Source organism: Caretta caretta, chromosome 1, assembly GCF_965140235.1.
Source record: "Caretta caretta isolate rCarCar2 chromosome 1, rCarCar1.hap1, whole genome shotgun sequence".
NCBI lineage: Eukaryota > Metazoa > Chordata > Testudines > Cheloniidae > Caretta > Caretta caretta.
This window is the reverse complement of record NC_134206.1, coordinates 188,197,337-188,218,411: the sequence shown is the minus strand read 5'-3', so window position 1 is coordinate 188,218,411 and position 21,075 is coordinate 188,197,337. Positions and strand designations below refer to the sequence as shown.

Here is a 21,075-nt window from a genome sequence, read left to right as displayed (position 1 = left end):
TGGGAGAAGTATTTGCCTTTACTTTTTGAGCCTTTAGAAGTTTATATCGCCAGGTTTTCCTCCACAACTACAGGGGCTACAAATATATTTTAAAGTGAGATACAGGACCCTGGGAGTTGGGGCTTTAAGGAAAAAAGTCAGTATCAAGTAATATGATCACATCCCTTGAGTTGGCAATATGGCATTTTTAGCTTTAGTAGATCAGCAAGATGCTGCGGGAGGTTCTTCCCACCCCTTGTGTTATAGTTCTGCTAAAATTAAGGAAGGGCAAACATATGATTAGCCCTAACACAACTGAAGAGCCCCAGTAGGTTGCAGGCTACCGTGTTTAAGCAGTGTTCGCTGGCCATATTGTGACCTAGGTTAAAACATAGATACCGATAATAGCTTCAAATGTGTTAGCCTGCCTCTAATGGCATATCTACACTTGAGCTGGAGGTGTAATTTCCAGCTTGGGTAGATGTACCCATGCTAACCAATCAAGCTAGTGCACTAAAATGGTGGAAGGATGAACTAGTCACCTCCAGTAGGTACCTAAGGTCTCTGAGAGGATCATATTTGGGGCAGTTAGCCCGGCCCACTGCTCAGACCACTGCAGCTACACTTCTATGTCTAGTACACTAGCTCAATCAGAACTGGCATGGATGTGTCTACCCAAGTTGGAAATTACACCTCCAACATAACAATTTAAAGGACTTCAGGTGTTAAGCTAACAATTGAAACACTCCCTTTTTGCCCATCAAGACAAGGCTCCGATCACTTTCCACCTCTGATTATTGCTGAACCATCCTTCCCACAGACATTTCACTGACATTCAACTGTATCTCTGGAGAGACACTTTTTACTTTCAAAATGAACTAGATTTGCTCCAGCTGTCTGCTGTTTCCAGTTCCAAGCTGAAGTGTGACCATCATTGCACTGTGTTTTCAGGAAAAGAATGGGAATGGTTCCAGCAAAATAAACCGTTTGCCAAATGTAGTGCCTCCCTCTTGGTTACGGTTGTGAGGTTTCCTTTAGGAGTGTGGGGGAACGAGAAGATCCTTCAGTCCCACCTCTGAATACTTTTAGTACAGAATTTAGAAACAGACTAAGGTAGGATGGGGGACGTTTGTTGGAGCCTCTTAAAAATATTAGCAGCATGTCACTAGAAAGTGATAATTCAACACTTTGCCCTTCTATAACACCTTCCATTTCAAGATCTCAAAGCTTTCAAGTAAGCCCCTAACATGTCTGAAGTACAGTGATCACCCTTAAGAAGTCAGCATTTGCAAGTTTCTGGTATCTGAGATGCCAGCCATTCCCTGAAGATGGGATAGAAAACAGCAGCTGTTAAAAAAATTACAAAAAATTGACAAACAATCAAACTGTGATAATACAAAGTGCCCAAGACAAGATAATCTCAGCCACAAGAAATTTTGTCAGAAAAGACATGATTCACTAGGAAACCCAGAGGGGTTTTTAAAATATCCCTTTCCTCCCATATAGTGGCATGGTGAAGGCATCTGCCATGGGTTAGTGGCTACATGCTTTGAGTAGATGAACTGAGGTACAGAGGCTATGTGGCCTTGAGCAAGTGACTTGATGACAGCCAAAACAGAACCCTGATCTCCTGATTCAGTCTCCTCCTTTAACCACATCCCTTCCTCAATATACACAGCGCCTTTCATCCCAAGTACTTTACAAACTATAAGTACATGGCAATCCCCATCCCTGAAATATAGCCAGCACAGGTAAGGTGGGAGGATACACAGCCTACTCTCAATGGCTAAGGAAAGTGGACAAACCCCTACTCTTAATGAGGGCCACGGAACTTTAAGCAGAAACCTAAAAAATTCTAGGTCCTGGTTATGCCCATCCACAGTGAATTAGACGGAAGGCTTTTGATCATGGCCTCATGTAACAGGTGATCAGCAGTCAATGGCTCACTCCTCAGGGCATAGTTTCAAAAGGTTTTGCATAACCAGAGGAAAGGAATTAGTATTCACCTAGATATTCCCTAGGAAAAATCACTTAACACTGTTACCACCATGGCATAAATCATTCATTTAATACAATGTACCTCAAAAGACATTTCATTCAGTAAGGTCTCCCAAGGATATAGCAGGAAGTTGCCATCTCTGTCACAAATATCTCTGGTCAGATCTTTAAGCAGACCAATAGATCTGTTTTGCCAAGTGCAACAATTACTGTTTGTTCAGTGGCAGGTTAGGGAAAGCATTTTCTCTTCCAACAGGAAGCCTTTGTCTAACAGGATTGGTCTAGATACTTTTCAAGACTGATGAAAACAGCATTCTGCAAAGGCAGCTTCACAGTGCGGTGGGTTAGTGACACAGAGAACTGGAAGACCCCTCCCCTGGTTTCTTATTCTCAACTCTGCTACTGACTTGCTGAGAAGCCTTGGACAAGCCTCTTTACCCTTTCCTGCAGCTCCACAGGTCGATAAGGGAAATAACCTCACTTACCTGCCTCACAGGGGAATTGTGCAGCTTACATGCCAAGATCCCCTGGTGAAAGGTTCTCCAGCCATGCAGTATTTGGATATTGGTGGCTTGTGTCAGATGAGTGGAAAATGTCATCTTTGTGTTGTCTCTAAGGTGCAAGGGAGGAGGCTTGTGTATTCCAGTCTCCCCTCCCCTATCCCATCCCCAACCAGATATGACTTGTGCAACAGACCACAACAGACCAGTAATGGAAAAAAGTGTATTAAAATAGTCACAAGATTACAATAGAAAACATTAAAATCAGTCAAGAAAAATTACAGTATGATTTTAGTATCCAAATCAAAAGAATCTGTCCAAGCAGAGCACAAAGCACAGTTGCTATCCCCGGCTCTCCATACCCTTAACTTTATAGAGTGAGGCCACGCAGTATACACCTGGCTCCCTCCCACAATAATTATACACCCATTTTATAGGTGTTTGTCCTGCTTCCTCCACCCCCAAAACCAGGCAGGATCCTGGTGCGCTATCCTCTTAGTGAGGAGTGGGCTTTACTCCCCCGTTTAGGAAGATACAGGAAGAAAATATGCAGGAATAAGAACCAAAAGCTCCTGTCTCCCTGTCAAAGTCTCTCTAATACTCCATGTTGTGGCTGCTTTGGGGAGGGGCGGGAGACCAGACTGCACAGCATATTCACCCCAGAAGGCAAGAAACTTTATTCAACTTAAATTCCAGTTTTAGAAAGTGCAGAAATACCTTAAAAATAAAAGGGATTGCTTGTGTTTGAGGAGAAGGAGGAGGGAGGCCTTTAAAAAAATAGAAAAACAAACCAAAAACAAAAAAACAACCCACACAATGGAATAAAGTCTGAGCAAAGTAGTTTATGATTTAGGGATCTCCATCACTTAGTCCTGCCTCAGACCGGGGGCTGGACTTGATGACTACTTGAGGTCCCTTCCAGCCCAGCATTTCTATGATTCGATGCATTCTGGTGGCCTTTATCATACAATGTGCCAAGACCTAGATGCTGGTATGATGGGAAGATGACTGCAACCCCAGCCATGTCAGATACTTCCCCAGATCTCTGACCACAGATTCATTTTCAAGAGGGAAAAATACTCCTCGAACCCCCCCCCCCATAAACATAAGAGAAAAATCCTGGTTTTAAAGGTCCTAGACAGATACGAGAATAATGTAAACGCCAAGCAAGGTTTAAAACAGGTTCTGGGGCATTTATGTTTGAGATCATATGGTTCTTCACCCCACCACCTCAACAGTCCGCTCTCTAGGGAAATGAAGCCTTTAAGTTTCATGTACACACACACACTTACCCAAACAACTCTGGAATTTTAAAAGACAAATAAAAAGCCTAATTCCAGTTTCTCTAATCATAAACTGAAATGCCAGTAGAACTCTGCAAAACACAGAGTACTCCAGGCATAGACTAGGCCTTACGCACCAACAGGGATCACGGTTACTGTGGGAAGGCTCTCAACGTAACAGCTCCTCCAAACACAACCTAAAATACCCTTGTCCTACCCCCTCAACCCTGGGTTATCTGCCCTGGAGAACTGCAGTCAAACACTGACCTACGCATGGAAAGGGGTGGTGGAGATAAGATGTGGAGAAGAATACAGCTGCCAATTCATTCACTAGACACTCGAGTTAGCAAGTAGCAACACCAGCACTCTGGATGCTGCTCCTATATGCTCATTTGCTGGCAGTCAACTAAGGGTTAAAAGGCCTGAGTTGTTGAAATAGAATTTTGCTGCTTTGCCAGCTTTTCAGTTCTAGTGAGGAGGAGCAACAGCATGTTTTCTGAGGGGAAAGACAAGCAAAACAGAAGTGATAGCATCCAAGCCTTGCTCTCAAAAAGGAGCCAGTTCCTGTAGCAGACAGAGCCGAGGCGGCAATCCCAAAGGGTATGTGTCTTTGTCTGCAGTGAGTACAAGGTCAGTTATAGTGGGAGAAGGAGTTCTCCTGACAAGTAGAAAATTGTATGTGGTACCGACTCTAGTTTCTGTGCTGTGAGGTATTATGCCCTGAGCGGTAAAGACAAAATTTATAAAGAATTGGCCATGCTGGATACAATGTAATTCCCATGGAACTCACCTCAGCTCGTTATTTAAGAGTTGCCTCCATTATAACAGCCCTTGGGACAACACAGCTGTCTTAGCCTTGGTCTACACGTAGGGCATGTCTACAGTATGGGTGCTACAGCGGCACAGCTCCAGTGCCTTAGTGTAGATGCTTCCTACATCGACAGAAGACGAACTACACCTACGGCGGGAGTTAGGTTGGCTTAACTACAGCATTCAGGGCGATTAATTTTTCACACCTCTGGTCAATGCAGTTCGGTCAATCTACATCTGAAGTGCAGACCAGGACTTAAAAGTTGGGTCGACCCAGCTATGTCAGTCAGGGATGCGAAAAAAAACACACCCCATCCAACAAAGCTAAGCTGACCTAACCCCCACCGTTGAGACAGCTACATTGACAAATCAATGCTTTCATCGTTGGGGGAGGTGGTGTTTCTACTCCAGCAGAAAAACCCCTTCTATCATCGTAGGCTGTGCTTCCACTACAAGGTCATGCTGGCATAGCTCTGCGGTTGTAGCTCTGCTGGTACAGTCTCCATAGTGTAGACAAGCCCTGAGTAACTGACTGCCGTACAGAAAGGGGCGGTGGGGAGGAGAAGAATGCAGCCAATTCATTCAGTTTTACAGCTTTCAAAATGGGCTAATAGGATCAGACCATAACCTGGAATTTCACTATAGCTTCATTCAAGGTACGGCTACACTTTAATCACTACAGTGGCACAGCTGCATCTGCACTGCTGTAGCGCTTCAGTATAAACACTCGGTTCTCCCATCAGCATTGGTCATTCACCTCCCTAAGAAGTGGTAGCTAGGTCAATGGAAGAATTCTGTCTACACCAAGGAGGGTTAGGTCAGCATAGCTACATCTCACAGGGGGGTGGATTTTTCACACCCCTGAGAGATGTAGCTATGCCAAGGTAAATTCCCAGTGTAGAGCAACCCCCAGGTTATATTTCTTTACATGCGAAGGGAAGGGACAGGGAGGTTTTGAGCTGTAACACTTCTACACCAGCTTGGCAGAATTCTATTTTTTATTCTTTATCATTTTGATGGACAATATCCATGCTTATTTTTAAGCATCTTTTTCAATTTTTATCAATTTAAATTTTCAAAGTTGTGCACAATTATGGGTTTTAAGCATTTTTTCAGTGTAAACTTTCACAGTTGTGGGAAATTGAGGGATCAGACAATTATTTAATGACAGTAGATGTTGAGATTTAAAAGGTTAAAGCATTATAACCATAGCACACAAACTGTCAACATCATATGTCAAAATATACAAAGTATATAGCCTTAAATCAAACCAATAAGTTCTCAAGCAGCATTTTTCTTACTTTGCCTACCTCTAAATTTCAATTATCGATAGAAATATTTATGCATCAGTTTGTGCATGTACAGTGAAATCAACGTTTTGACATTTACCAATAAAAATCTAATCCTTCCAAGCCTAGTCACAAAGTATTAACTGCTAGCCTCATCCCCATTTCAGTTTTTACATCTGTTTTACCCTGAAAGGGATTCTGCTTATCCCTGAGCTGTGCTACAAGCCTGCCTTCTCCTACTTAGCACTAGGCATTCATCAGAAGTAGTCCTACACAGCACAAACCTCAGCAGGGCCAGAGATGGACAAGGGCAGCAAACCTGGAGGAATTTTAAAAGCCCTTTAAATTTTGCATTTCCTTTTAACTGACAAAGACCTGGGTTAGTGGCAGGGAATCAAGAGGAAACTGCATGCTCCATTGGCTAAAAGTATAGGGTTAAAACTGATCAGGTCTCTGGTCTGATCTCATTAGCCACAAGGCAATCATGAATTCCTCTGAACTGAGTGAAACTTGAAGACAACACACTCAGGACATGACTACACTTGCAGATGTAGAGCACTGGGAGTTAAACCAGCCCTCAGAGACAGCAGCAGGGAAAATGCTGCCATGTGTTCACACCGTCAGCTGCAAGCGCAGTGGCGTGGCCACATTAGCAGCTCTTACAACGCCACAAAGAGCAGTGCATTGTGGTAGCTATCCCAGCATGCAAGTGGCTGCAACGTGCTTTTCAAATGGGGGGAGAGAGAGTGGAGTGTGACAGGAAGTGTGTTGTGTGTATGTGGGGGGAGAGTGGGTTTGGGGGGGGCTGAGAGCATGTCAGCATGCTGTCTTGTAAGTTCAGACAGCGGCAGACCCCCTTCCCCACAACTGCAGCATTCCACAGTAATGATTTGCTTTGTTCCGGACCAGATAAGCATGCTGGCTGTCAGAAACAGAGCTTTGAAAGGGGATATCCACATACCCGCAGCTGATTCCAAAACAATGAGAAGAGTGGCCACTTGACTTCAGAGGATGATGGGACATTTCCAGAGGCCAATCACAGCACAGTAATGCAACAGCTCGTTCACACTGATACCCGGGCATTTCAGCCAGGACGCAGCAAGCTTTCCACTTCTTGTGGAGGTGGATTACCAGAAGCGCTCCAGCTGCAGAGTCCAGGCGCTCTACATGCCTGGCCAGTGTGGACGCGTCAGGAGTTAGAGCGCCCAGGGCTGCTTTAATGTGCTCTAACTTGCCAGTGTAGCCAAGCCCTCAGTCAGAATCAATCCACTTCCATTAACACAGGTTACTGTTCCTGATAAACAAGCTTCAAAGTTAAAGCAAGTCAACGGAGAGTAAGTTCTTAATAGTTTCAGTCCCATATTGCATCAAGTCTTTCTGGCTACAGCTTTAAGACAGCCACATCATAGAAGCTGTCTATTCCAGCCATGGAATGTTGGTTATGTTCCCATAAATCCAAAAGCTCACCGTCCTTACTCAGGCTCAGACAAGATCTCAGGTCATGATGCCTGCAATTCACTACACACAAGAGGCAGCTTGTTTCCTTCCAGAAGGACTCAACGAACCTTTGGAAATATAAGCAAGGGAAGAACAAAGAGGATCTTGAAATGAATCTCTCCAGTGTGGGTCCAGCTCACATGCCTTCAACTAGACTAAACAGGTCACAGGGGAGATTCCCAAAGAAGCAAGCTAGCCACAATGTCAGTGATATAGGTGGGGCTGCATGCTTCCTGCATTACTCAATTTTTCCTGTTTTAGCAGATCACAGGAGATGGGACTTTAGTAAGAGTCAGTGACAGTGGAACCAAGGATGGCCCTGTCCTCTTATAGCAGCAGGCTTGTGATGGTCCCATTCATCACGGTTCCCCCCCTTACTCTAAACTAGCTTCAGGGAAAGACAGTATAGGCAGATTATTGCAAGTAAAGTTTTATCACTTTTCCTTTTCCACAAAGTGCAATGTCATCTCTCTCCAGAAGAGCCCCTGCTTCCTGCTACAAGTGGACAAACTACCCAGCAGGTTTCACTGGAAGCAGGCTGTCCCAGGGAAGGGCACATCAGGATTTAACTGAAGCAAGTTACCCAGATATGAAGCTTCCTAGATGCCCCCTTTGCTTACTTATGAAAAGTTGGGTTTTATTATCACTGCACAAACCCCACTGGGCCAACACAGTCCCTGTGTTCTAAGGGACTGGCTTTAAGCTCTAACAATACATGGGCTCAATACAGGAGTAACTATATGAAATTCTATGGCCTGTGATATACAGGAGGTCAGACTAGATGAGCTAATAATGGTCCCTTCTGGCCATAAAATCTATTAATCTATGAGCAATGTCACCGTTATAGAAATGTAAAGTTCTCACATATTTAAAGGGGTGAAGGGTAGACATTTTAAATGGCTAAATTTACCAGACCCTTTATAGCTTAGCTCTTCCTTCTCCCATGCAGATGGGGAGGGTTTTTCTGAGCAAAGAGGTCTAATTGTATAAGTAAGATGAGGTGGCAGTCAATTTGTATAGATTGGAGAAGAGGAAATATCCTACAGAAACTACCTTCCTCATATCCATCCCTTCAAAAAAGGAAAACCCTGTTGAAAAACAATCAGGTAAATCTAGAATCCCCTAGCACCTTCCAGTTTCTCCATTAATGATTGAGACAAAAAATACTTAAAAATTGCCATGTTATGCATTTTCACTTTTTCTCCCCTTATCCTAGATACAAAAAAACAATATTGGCCATTTATAAGCAGAATTCTTACTGCATCTCAACATGCAACACTGGTCTCACTTCTGTACGATTAAATAGACTATTTACACACAACACATATATATCTCTCTGTATTCACATGCATTGGTCCTAGCCTAGGCATCAAAGGCCACATGTGAGTTCTCTGGGTCACATTTGATTCAAGCCATTCCAGTTTGAATTTTTGTTTTGCTTTGGATATGGTGGGATCTCCTCAGTTCTTCCGAATGTCAGCATAAACCACGGATTCTGACTTGTTAATCTTGTCGCTGTGTCGCCCGCCGGAGTGATCTAATTGCGCATAAATGACTGGGCCCTGAGGACAGAGAGACAAAACACAGAATCAGTGCTTTTAAGAAAGCGCTGCACTTCCCTCTCCCTGCTGCAGGGTCTCCTGTGAGAATACAGAGACAGCAAATGCACAGTCTCTGATAGCTAGTGAAATCCCAAAGCAAGTGGACTGAGCCTTCACCTATACAAGAAATCTCGTGTGTCACCTTACTTGCAACCCCAGTGTACCATGCAACATAGGAGCTCATTTTAACTGGATTGGCTGGCGTGTGAAGAATGCAAGGAAGGATCCACAGTTCTGAAATGTAACAGAGTTTCCTCAACAGACACAGAAAGCTATGATGAAGATAGGTAGCTCAGTCAGATGCAAGCTAGGGTTTAATTTTTTAAGCACCAGACTGTGCTACAGATTGCCATTAAGTGATAGAGTTCACTTTATGCACTATAACTGCAGACCTTCAAATCCTCAGTACAACTTCCCTTTTGGAACACTGGAAGATCAGTTCCGCAAGTAGAGTGAATGAGTTCTAGCCTGCAGCCACAGTGTGATATGACGTAGTCACTATTCACCAGCTAAGTAAGCAACTGGATCAATCCTATGATAAAGTGACAAGGACCACTTAAATGCTGCAGCTAGTGATGACTCAGTAGTTGGTGCACCTCCCTCAGTACTGACCCAGTGCCTTAGCTTGGTTTTAAAACAGAAGATCTGACCATGGGGGTCATCAAGGCTCCCCTGGCCCTTGAGTAGCAATATCAGGCCTTGTGCAGGTCCTCAAATTGTGTTCTGGCCAAAACATCTCATCTCATTCTCTTGCGGTTTTAAATAGATTTAGTATTCTCCGTGACCTAACCTGTTCTGCTAAACTACTATCGTGTTCAGACAGCTGCACTTCAGTGATCAATGAGGGAATCCTCATATGTAGTTTATGGTTCACGCCAAGAACTTGACAGACACTGCCAAACAATTTTGTTTCAGTGCCCCAGAGAGCAGCAATGCACATGAAGCTTCAGAAGAGAGGTACTCAATGCTCTGCTGAAACCCATAGGTTCACCACGAACACCTGTGCTTCCTGAAACACAACCTGCAGAAATGTGAAGTGCAGAGTGGGATGGGGCTGGGACTGGAGTGCTCCATATCCCAAAAGCAGGTATCTGAGAAGCAGGCGAAAGGGTGGGAAATTGAATTCAGCAAAACTACTTCTCTACAGTGCTAGGATATTGCACTTTCTGAGTGAGTTAGATACAAGCAGGGGCGTCATTTCAGAAAATTTAAAGGGGAAGGGAGGGAAGTTGAATCAGCATAAAAACTTTATATGTGATTATATTATAGCCTACAAAGTTGGGGGAGGGGGCAAAAAGTGGAGCAGAGACCCATTTGGAAAGCCTGGGGGAGCAAGCAAAGGTATGGGGATGAAACTGCCCCCCTTACCAGATAACAAATGAGGCCCCTGGATACAAGGCTGAGGATGGTACAGTCACCTGAGAAGTGGTCTCAGCACAACAGAGTTTGCACTATCAGAGTGCACCTACGCTACAGAGACTATATCAGCAGAGCTACGTCACCACAGCTACACAGGTATAACCCTGAAGCGTAGACAAAGCCTAAACCAACTGAAGAGGTTTTTCAGTGTAGGAACACCGCCTCCCTGAATAATGGTGACTTTGTCGACAGAAGCAACAATAGTTGCATCTACACCACAGGCAGGTCAACGTAGCTATGTCGGTCAGGGGGTGGATTTTTCAGACCTCGACTGACTTAGCTATGTCAACCTCACTTTTAAGCACAGACCAGGCCTCAGTCACACTTCCAGTCCTAATGAGAACTAAGAGGAAGTGACTGACTTTGCCCCACTGGGAAAAAAATTTATGTCACTAAGGCTATGTCTACACTTGCCATTTAAAGGGCAAAAAGTCCCTTTTTTGCGCTAAAACCAAGTGTCTACACTTGTTAATAACTTTTTGCGGTGAAACTCAGAAGTTTTACTGCAAAAAGAAAACCAAACTTCATGAGAGGCATACAGCTCTTTCTGCTGTTCTTTTTGCACTGTTGTGAAAGTGAAGACACGTTCTACCTGTGTAAACACCTTTTGGCCTCTGGAGGATGTCCCACAGTTCCAAAAGCGACCACTCTGGCCAGCATCTCCGCTGCTCTGACACCAGGTAAAGGGGTCAGACAGCTACAACGACTGCAATGGGGATATGCTCCTATATTCCTTAAAAAGATGCTAAATAAATGTTCTACAACTTTAAGCTCCACCGCTAAATTAAATATTGGACTGAATAACACATTACAGACAAAACAGTTTCTGTAAGTGTCTGATGCACCTGTGTACTGGCTGTTTGTGCATCTTCATGTAGTATTACGTATTAATCATTAGTGAAATACTATTTGGTTTTGATCTGTAGAGCCAAATTAAAAACGTGTCTCAGGGGAGAAGAACTGAGGCTATGTCTACACAAGAGAGCTTACAACAGTGCAGTTGTACAGATGCAGCTGTGCCACTGTAAGATCTCTCGTGTAGCCACTCTATGCTCACAGGAGAGAGCTCTCCCATTGACATAATTAATCCACCCACAACAAGCAATGGTAGTTATGTCAGCAGGACAAGCTCTCCTGCCAACATATCGCTGTGCACACTAGCGCTTATGCCAATGTAATTTATGTCACTTGGGGGGGGGGGTGTGGAATAGTCACACCCCTGAGCGACATAAATTTTGCAGATATAAGTGGTGGTGTAGACTTAGCCTGAGTGTGTGTGTGAAGTTGCAAGCAAGTTTTAGAGCCAATGCTGCTTCTGCATGACCAGAAAAGAGTTTGCAAACCCAGGATACAGGAGCTCAGTATTCAAAGGTGCTGACTATTCACTGTATTTGGCATAGTTCTGTAACAGAAGGTATTTGCCTTCTAATTTGCCTGTCAAATATGTTGGAATCCAGACCACCAGGTAGGCTGGAGGATTCCCCCCCATCTTCCCCCATTGATAGAGGTGGGATGGGGGAGGGGAGAGAGAGAGCACGCGCACGCGCGAGCACTCCATCTATTAGCCCTAGATGATCAGGGATACAATGCCATGCTCCGGTGTCCCTAAACCTCCAATTACCAGAAGCTGGGACTGGACAACAGGAGATGGATCACTTGAAACTGCCCTGTTCTGTTCATTCCCTCTGAAGCATCTGGCCCTGGCCATTATCAGAGACAGGATCCTGGGCTAGACTGACCATTGGTATGACCCAATATGGCTATTTCTTATGCTAATGTGGAAGTTATTCAGACAACAGAAAATTTTTGCACTCAAGAATGGATGCTTCTCTCTCTCATTCAAATAATGGTGATGGCAGAATAGCCATAACTAGGAGGATGAAGTGAAATGCTATGAAACAACTAGGAGGAGGAGGAGGAGGGAGTGGGTACTTGAGACAATACATAGTTTGACATGATGGAACACAGATCTGGGAAGGAAAGGACAGTACAGTGAAAGTGAACTTGAATTATCCAACTGTCTGAACATTTAGAGAACCAGATGCAGAAAACATCTGGATTTCCTGGGTACTGACTGGTAAGGTAGACAGTGGGCTATTCTGAGAGAGCACTTCTACAACGTGAAGTTAGAGTTAGAATTAAACATCCAAAAAAACTAGACAAATGAGGTGCTGTGTACCCACAGCTACCATGTAGATCAATGGAACTGCAGGTGCTCAGCTGCTCTGGAAGTAGGGCCACTCAGATTTGGAAAGTTTTGTATAAGCCCCTAGCCTTTATTGCAACACAGATAACCTTAAAAATGTGAAGAGTTTAAGCCAATGCAATGAGATCTGCACAAGCCCACAGATAGCCTGACACAATAGCTCTCAGCAGTGTGAACTGTCCCATTCATTTAAAGGGCATCAACCCTTAAGTTTGATAACCATTTAAATGTCAACATTCACTTCAATGTAAATCATTTTAACAAACACATTCAAGCAAATGTGTGTCATTTCTGGAGGCAGTGACAAATATTGGGGTAAGAGATGGGGTACAGCTAGTTGCTGTTAGGTTTGCTGAAATAGATGAGGAAAAAGGGGAATTAAGTTCAAAATCCCCTCTGACCTTCTGAAAGAAACTCATCCCTACTGTAATAATTTTATTAAGATGATGTTAAAATAAAAAGAAAATGGTACAGAGTTTAAGCATAGAAGTTTCTGGTTATCAGGGAATAACGTACAGATTATCAAGGGGTGCAAAGTTCGGTTTAGGATCGGGTGGCGTAAGGAATACATAATCTGCAATATCCCCAATTGGGGGTAAAAAGTTAACGGGTCAAAGTACAGACATTGAGATATGGGGGTATGTTGTTCATATAATGGCTATGTTCAGATGTGGAGTATAATGAGTGGATACAATGATGAGGATGTACTAAAAGCCTTACTTACCACCCTTAAACCAACAAAGCCACTTCCCAGAACTTTCTCTACACCTAAAAAGTTCAAGTGTTCCCTACCCAGGTAGCAACACCTCTAGCTTTCCCTTTGGAATGTTAACAATTTCTGTGTCTACACGAGTTTCTACAAGCCATTACCCTATGATCCCACTGAGAGTTACCAAAAGCAACTACAGCATTTGCTCAAGAAACTTCCTGAAAAAGCACAAGATCAAATCCGCACAGACACACCCCTGGAACCCCGACCTGGGATATTCTATCTACTACCCAAGATCCATAAACCTGGAAATCCTGGGCGCCCCATCATCTCAGGCATTGGCACCCTGACAGCAGGATTGTCTGGCTATGTAGACTCCCTCCTCAGGCCCTACGCTACCAGCACTCCCAGCTACCTTCGAGACACCACTGACTTCCTGAGGAAACTTCAATCCATCGGTGATCTTCCTGATAACACCATCCTGGCCACTATGGATGTAGAAGCCCTCTACACCAACATTCCACACAAAGATGGACTACAAGCCGTCAAAAACACTATCCCCGATAATGTCACGGCTAACCTGGTGGCTGAACTTTGTGACTTTGTCCTTACCCATAACTATTTCACATTTGGGGACAATGTATACCTTCAGATCAGCGGCACTGCTATGGGTACCCGCATGGCCCCACAGTATGCCAACATTTTTATGGCTGATTTAGAACAACGCTTCCTCAGCTCTCGTCCCCTAAAGCCCCTACTCTACTTGCGCTATATTGATGACATCTTCATCATCTGGACCCATGGAAAAGAAGCCCTTGAGGAATTCCACCACGATTTCAACAATTTCCATCCCACCACCAACCTCAGCCTGGTCCAGTCCACACAAGAGATCCACTTCCTGGACACTACAGTGCTAATAAACAATGGCCACATAAACACCACCCTATACCGGAAACCTACTGACCGCTATTCCTACCTGCATGCCTCCAGCTTTCACCCTGACCACACCACACGATCCATCGTCTACAGCCAAGCTCTGCGATACAACCGCATTTGCTCCAACCCCTCAGACAGAGACAAACACCTACAAGATCTCTGTCAAGCTTTCTTACAACTACAATACCCACCTGCAGAAGTAAAGAAACAGATTGATAGAGCCAGAAGAGTTCCCAGAAGTTACCTACTACAGGACAGGCCTAACAAAGAAAACAACAGAACGCCACTAGCGGTCACCTTCAGCCCCCAACTAAAACCCCTCCAACGCATTATTAAGGATCTACAACCTATCCTGAAGGATGACCCAACACTCTCACAAGTCTTGGGAGACAGGCCAGTCCTTGCCTACAGACAGCCCCGCAACCTGAAGCAAATACTCACCAACAACCACATACCACACAACAGAACCACTAACCCAGGAACTTATCCTTGCAACAAAGCCCGTTGCCAATTGTGCCCACATATCTATTCAGGGGACACCATCACAGGGCCTAATAACATCAGCCACACTATCAGAGGCTCGTTCACCTGCACATCCACCAATGTGATATATGCCATCATGTGCCAGCAATGCCCCTCTGCCATGTACATTGGTCAAACTGGACAGTCTCTACGTAAAAGAATAAATGGACACAAATCAGATGTCAAGAATTATAACATTCATAAACCAGTCGGAGAACACTTCAATCTCTCTGGTCACGCAATCACAGACATGAAGGTCGCTATCTTAAAACAAAAAAACTTCAAATCCAGACTCCAGCGAGAAACTGCTGAATTGGAATTCATTTGCAAATTGGATACTATTAATTTAGGCTTAAATAGAGACTGGGAGTGGCTAAGTCATTATGCAAGGTAGCCTGTTTCTTCTTGTTTTTTCCTACCCCCCCCCCCCCAGATGTTCTAGTTTAACTTGGATTTAAACTTGGAGAGTGGTCAGTTTAGATGAGCTATTACCAGCAGGAGAGTGAGTTTGTGTGTGTATGGGGGTGGGGGGGATGTGAGAAAACCTTGATCTATGCAGGAAATAGCCCTACTTGATTATGTAAAGAGTTGTCACTTTGGATGGGCTAGCACCAGCAGGAGAGTGAATTTGTGTGGGGGGTGGAGGGTGAGAAAACCTGGATTTGTGCTGGAAATGGCCCACCTGTTGATCACTTTAGATAAGCTATTACCAGCAGGACAGTGGGGTGGGAGGAGGTATTGTTTCATATTCTCTGTGTGTATATAAAGTCTGCTGCAGTTTCCACGGTAAACATCTGATGAAGTGAGCTGTAGCTCACGAAAGCTCATGCTCAAATAAATTGGTTAGTCTCTAAGGTGCCACAAGTACTCCTTTTCTTTTTGCGAATACAGACTAACACGGCTGTTCCTCTGAAACCTGTGTCTACACTGCCACTTCAGCTCTAAAACTTTAGTCGTTCAGGGATGTGAAAAAACAGCCCCCGAGCAACAAAAGTTTTAGCGCTGAAAAGCACCAGTATAGATAGCGCTCCCAGCGATAAAGCTACTACCCCTCATTTGAGGTGGTTATTTTTTAAATCGCCGGGAGAGCTCTCCCCTGGCGATAGTGTGACTACACTGCCCAGGTTACAGCACGGCTGCAGCCGTGCTGTAACCTGGGCAGTGTAGACATACTCATAGTTACTGTTATTGTCAATGTGCTGCAAACTTTTGTAATTTAAAATGTGGGGGCAGAAAATTTTGTTAATTTAATTTATAACATGGAATAGTGTACTAACTGTACTAGAGGGGTGAGGAGGAAGAGGAGAGTCCCACAAGACTGAGGTCTCCAGTGTCTTAAATTAGATCTAATATGCCACATGGGACATGGAGCTTTGTAAGACAAGGAATAAGAGCCAGACAAGAGACAGTGGGAAGATAGCAATTTTATCAAACTAGAAAGTGACTCTCTGCAGTGAGAAACACGTCTGAATATATATATATATATATATATATAATTAAGTCCAACACCAATACAGAAAGGCACTTCCTGCCACGAGCTCTTAAAGAGTACAGTAGACAGACTGAAGGAGAGTAAAACTCGTCCTCAGCTCCCTATTTTAGTCTAAGACAGCGGTTCTCAAACTGTGGGTCGTGAACCCCTTTGAATGGGGTCACCAGGGCTGGCTTAGACTTGCTGGGGCCCAGGGCTGAAGCCTGAGCCCCACTGCCCAGGGCCAAAGCCAAAGCTCGAGGGCTTCAGCCCTGGGTGGCAGGGCTCACATAGCAGGTCCCCTGCCTGGGGCTAAAGCCCTTGAGCTTCAGCTTTAGTCCCCCAGCCCAGAGCGGTGGTGCTCAGGCTTTGTCCTCCCCTGCACCCACTGGGGCTCAGGCAGGCTCATGATTCAGTCCCCCCTCCGGGAGTCATGAAGTAATTTTTGTTGTCAAAAGGGGGTCGCAGTGCAATGAAGTTTGAGAACCCCTGGTCTAAGGGCTTGTCTATACAGGAAAATTGACTGGAATAGCTACTGCAGAATAGATTTCCCCATGGACACTCTGATTCCAGAATAAACTCATCCACATGGGCAGCTATTCCAGAACAGCTATTGTGCTTTAAATTCACACCTTATCTTATTCTGGAATAAATTTCTTGTGTACAAAAGCCTTGGGGGGGAAAAAACCAAAAAAATCAAGAACACCTTTTAATTAACATGTTGTGAAACACTTAGCACCTAGTATAGACATCTTAAACACTCTGGCATTTTTATAGAAGGGTTTGCCTAGATTAAGAGGTCTGAGTAGCTGCTAACCTTTTCTCTAGTTGTACACACAGATTAGTATCTTTTACCTCCATTTAACTAGTCAAGGTTAAACCTAGAGGAAAGCCTAGACTCACCACAATTGGAAAACATGTTTTCAAATATGTTAAATCCTGTCTACACTAGGTGCTAACCCATTTTAAGCTCCACTTAATGGATTAACTATTGATTTTAAGAATACCTTTTCTCCTAGTCTAGACAAGCTTTTCTTGCTTCATCTCTCTCAAACTATGCCCCTCCTACCACTTTGCTTACCCCAGCTCAAACCAATAGCCTCATGCTTCCCGCCTACCTCCTTGGACAGGGCAGCCCAACATTACTATAAATCTGAAATATTTAATTTTGACTCTAGCTGAAAGGAAAGTTTTATCTTCATTCATCTGTTCTTGGACGCAGTCAAAAAAAAATCTATTAATCTATTAAACTCCATCCAAAGGGAATACAAAGTGATTTTCAAAATTAAGAAACAGTTCTGAAAACTACAAGTATGCTTCCTTTCCAAACACTTACAAGTCCTCCAGCTAACACCATGGCTAAAATTCAAAGTCACCAGAAATACAGATCTATTAAGCCACCTAATCTTCCTTTTCAGAATGTCACACTGTGGCTTTTCATACACGTAGACTGTAAACGCTATGGGCCAGGGACTTTGCCTTCATTCTCCTCTATGAAGTGCTTAGCATTATTAACATAAAAGATTTCATACAGTACGTTTAGAGTGTTCATACAGATCACTCATTTCAATTATTAGGTCTCATTTCTTCAGTCAGCTCCAGTCAGACATCTAGTTATGCATTACAAGGACCTTGTGTACAAGGTACTTGTTTACAGGTTACTTCGGTATAGCTTATATCAGCCACGAGTGTGAATAATCCACACACCTAAGCAACATAAATTACACCAACCTAAGCCCCGGTGCAGACAGCACTATCTTGCGGGAGGGCCCTCTCCTGTTGATATAGCTACCACCTCTCTCCAATTGGCTCAGAGCATCTTCACCAGAAGTGCCTCAGCAGCGCAGCTGTGCTGCTGCAAGTGCTGTAATGTAGATGTAGCAAGGAGTCCTGAACATTCTTGCCAACTCACACCCATATTATATAGTGTCCCTGTTGGAGAGGTTTCTAGGCTTTCCACTCGAGTTTTCCCATAACTCATGAAGGCACTTTTCATTTTCTGTGGGATGATTGTTGAGGTCAGTATCAGATTCTGCCTTCAATTGTTGAGTGGAACCAAAGAGGTTCAAAGCCCCAGGAGGGTGAAATGAACTGTTAGACGTCCACAAGGTTGAATGAACACACAGGAGCCAAAGGCATCATGCTCACAGGCCGACCGTTACTGTTTCGTGCTTCAATTGCATTGACTCACTCTTTCAAACACAGGCCTATTCACCACTTAGGCTACATCCACACTGCGGCTGGAAGGCGCAACTCTGGAAGACGTATGTGCTAGCCCTGCTTGAGCTGACACACTAAAAAGGCAGCGTGGCTGCAACAGTGTGGGCAGCAGCTCGGCTAGCTGCAAGAGTACAACCCTGTCCAAGATCCTAGGTACTTACTCAAACAGCTACCCCAAGCCGTTGCCCATGCCGCCATGGGCTCGTTGCTATTTTTAGAGCACTATCTTAAGCAGAGTTAGCACATATACATCTACCTGAACTGGGAATTACACCTCCCAGCTACTGTGTAGACAGAGTCTTAGGGTGCATCTGCACTAGGAAAAGAGGTATGTTCTTACCTCATGTTAGTTAACATGGGCTAACTGACATGAGGTAAAATGCTAGTGAAGATAAGGTAGTTTTGTAGTTTTCACATGTAAGAAGATCTTTATTTCAATCTGGGGGGGCATAGATCAGTATTCACATCACACTCCCTGTCAGTACCTGGTCCAAGCCAGGGAAGTTAATGATCCAACCAGCAGATCAAATTCAGGGATGAATCCTGGTCACGTGTCACCTTATCATACACAGAGACTATGACCTCCTCAACCTGCTAACAGAAGCGAAAGCAGCAAACTGCCAGGTCTTCACTAGGGTTTTACCTCATGTCAGGTACCACGTTAACTAACACGAGGTAAGAACAAGTCTCTTTCCCATAGAGAGGACAAGGCCAAAGGGGATATATACCTCATTGTCAGTTCATTAACTGCTAGGTTGAATGCCTGCTTTTTGGAAATGCTAAAGCTACTAAGTATAGTTCACAAACCCCAACTACAGCTTTACATCCAATCCCATACAGAGCAGATCCCTTTTCCTTCCAGCTGCCTGAGTACATGGAACAACACAGCCAGCTAATTCACCTCTCCCACCCCACCTTCATCCGCTCTACAGCATGGATCCACCTTTCCCACACCCTGGGAGGTCCGTGCATTGGAGAGTACTGAAATTTACCTGGTGCAATCTGGCGGGCACGTGGTTTACCAAACCCTCTGTGTCGGAGGGTGACTTCCGTGGAGCCTGCTTAACCGGCGACATCAAGCTCTCAGAGGTACTGCAGCTGACGAGGCGGCAGAGCAGAATTTGCAGGACAACATTCAAGAGATACAAACAAAAAACAGGAACAAAAACAAAAGCGAGTGATGGCAGGATGAAGTGGCAGGCCATGCCAAAGTAAAAGTGATCACAATGGGTATTGGAACCAGTTCACACATTCTCCCTGCCTACCCAGTCACTTGTACACTTGTCCTCATACATATCACAGCTATTCTTCTCTACCCAATAAAGCCAGATTAAGCCATAAGAACCTGGGAATGTACTTGCTTGTCCTACATATGAGGCATCAGAGAACATCCAGGTGTGAATACAAACTACTTTCTAACTGCGCATAGGCTAAATAACCCCCTCCCCAGCCCACATAAGTGAGGACTTCACCATTACTACATCTAGCAACAAGAGTGGCAGGAGCCACCAGCTCTTCCATGCTACATAGATGGCTGCCATATGTCTCCTGGCTAATTCTTTTGTATTTGACTTGTCTAGGGTTCCAGACTAATTCAATCTCTTGTTCTCTGGATGCCAGTTCCTGTAGTAGCTATCATAGTAGTCACAATTGACAGACTGGCTAGGTCGTAATTCCAGGCCCTTATACTTCTAACAGGACAGATCAAAGACATTTCACTTAGAAACTCTGGGAACAGTTTTGGGGAGGAGGCGGACAGCTCTAAAGTTAGTTCAGTTAGGTTTCCTTTTCCACCTGCTCCTTTCAATCTCCATAGAAGAGACTGGGGAGAGAAGGTAGAAAGAAACCTCCACATATCTGGGATGGACCTGGGATTAAGGAAACCAACATGAGCAATGGTCCTCTAAAATTTCATTAGGTAATCCCTGGTCCCAGGAGCAGCCTATTCCTCTGAACACTGGCCTCATCTTTCTCCTCTTACCCAAGGATACACTACAGAAACATGCCACTTCTTCCTATACACAAAACAAATATAGGAACTCCCTTTACCACCACTCTTCTGCCCACTAATTAACCCCCCTCTCCCCCACAATGCCCAACCTCTTACACAAACAACACATGCAGCAAATACAAACACATGAATAATGACAATGACATTGAGCAGAATGCAACTCCTCATAGGCCAACCTTTTTGTTATCCAAAGGGTTAATCAAACCTTTGGAGAGCCAGCATCTCAGACACGTAACAGAAAAAGGGGAATACTGGGAAAGGGGACCTGGAGACCCAGCAGTGAGGAGCTTCTACTCTGGCTGAAACTGACTGAGAGCAGCCCTTTAAGTGGCTAAAATGTGTTACAGTGAATTTCTGGGGTTGACTGAGTATTCCTACAAGTCTGTATTGTACCTAAAGGTCACAATGCAATTTTAAGAAGTTTGTGCACCTGGAGATCATGCAAAAAGATCAGGAGTACTTGTGGCACCTTAGAGAATAACAACTTTATTTGAGCATAAGCTTTTGTGAGCTGCAACCCACTTCATCAGATGCATAGAATGGAACCTATAGTAAGAATATATATATATATACACACACACACATATTACACACATACACGCACACAGAGAACATGAAAAGGTG

General features: G+C 44.2%; 1 protein-coding gene across 1 annotated transcript in view; it reads right to left on the bottom strand.

The window, feature by feature from the left end:
* Window positions 1–2,686: 2,686 nt before the first annotated feature.
* The window catches only part of MPZL1 (myelin protein zero like 1), a 58,850-nt gene continuing 40,461 nt past the window's right edge, over window positions 2,687–21,075 (bottom strand). Inside the window, exons 5-6 of the mRNA XM_048869835.2 lie at window positions 19,433–19,538; window positions 2,687–8,918 (exon numbers count right to left, since the gene is read on the bottom strand). Of these exons, the coding sequence (XP_048725792.2) occupies window positions 8,817–8,918; window positions 19,433–19,538 (208 nt within the window). The 3' untranslated portion in view covers window positions 2,687–8,816. The remainder of the gene's footprint in view (window positions 8,919–19,432; window positions 19,539–21,075) is intronic.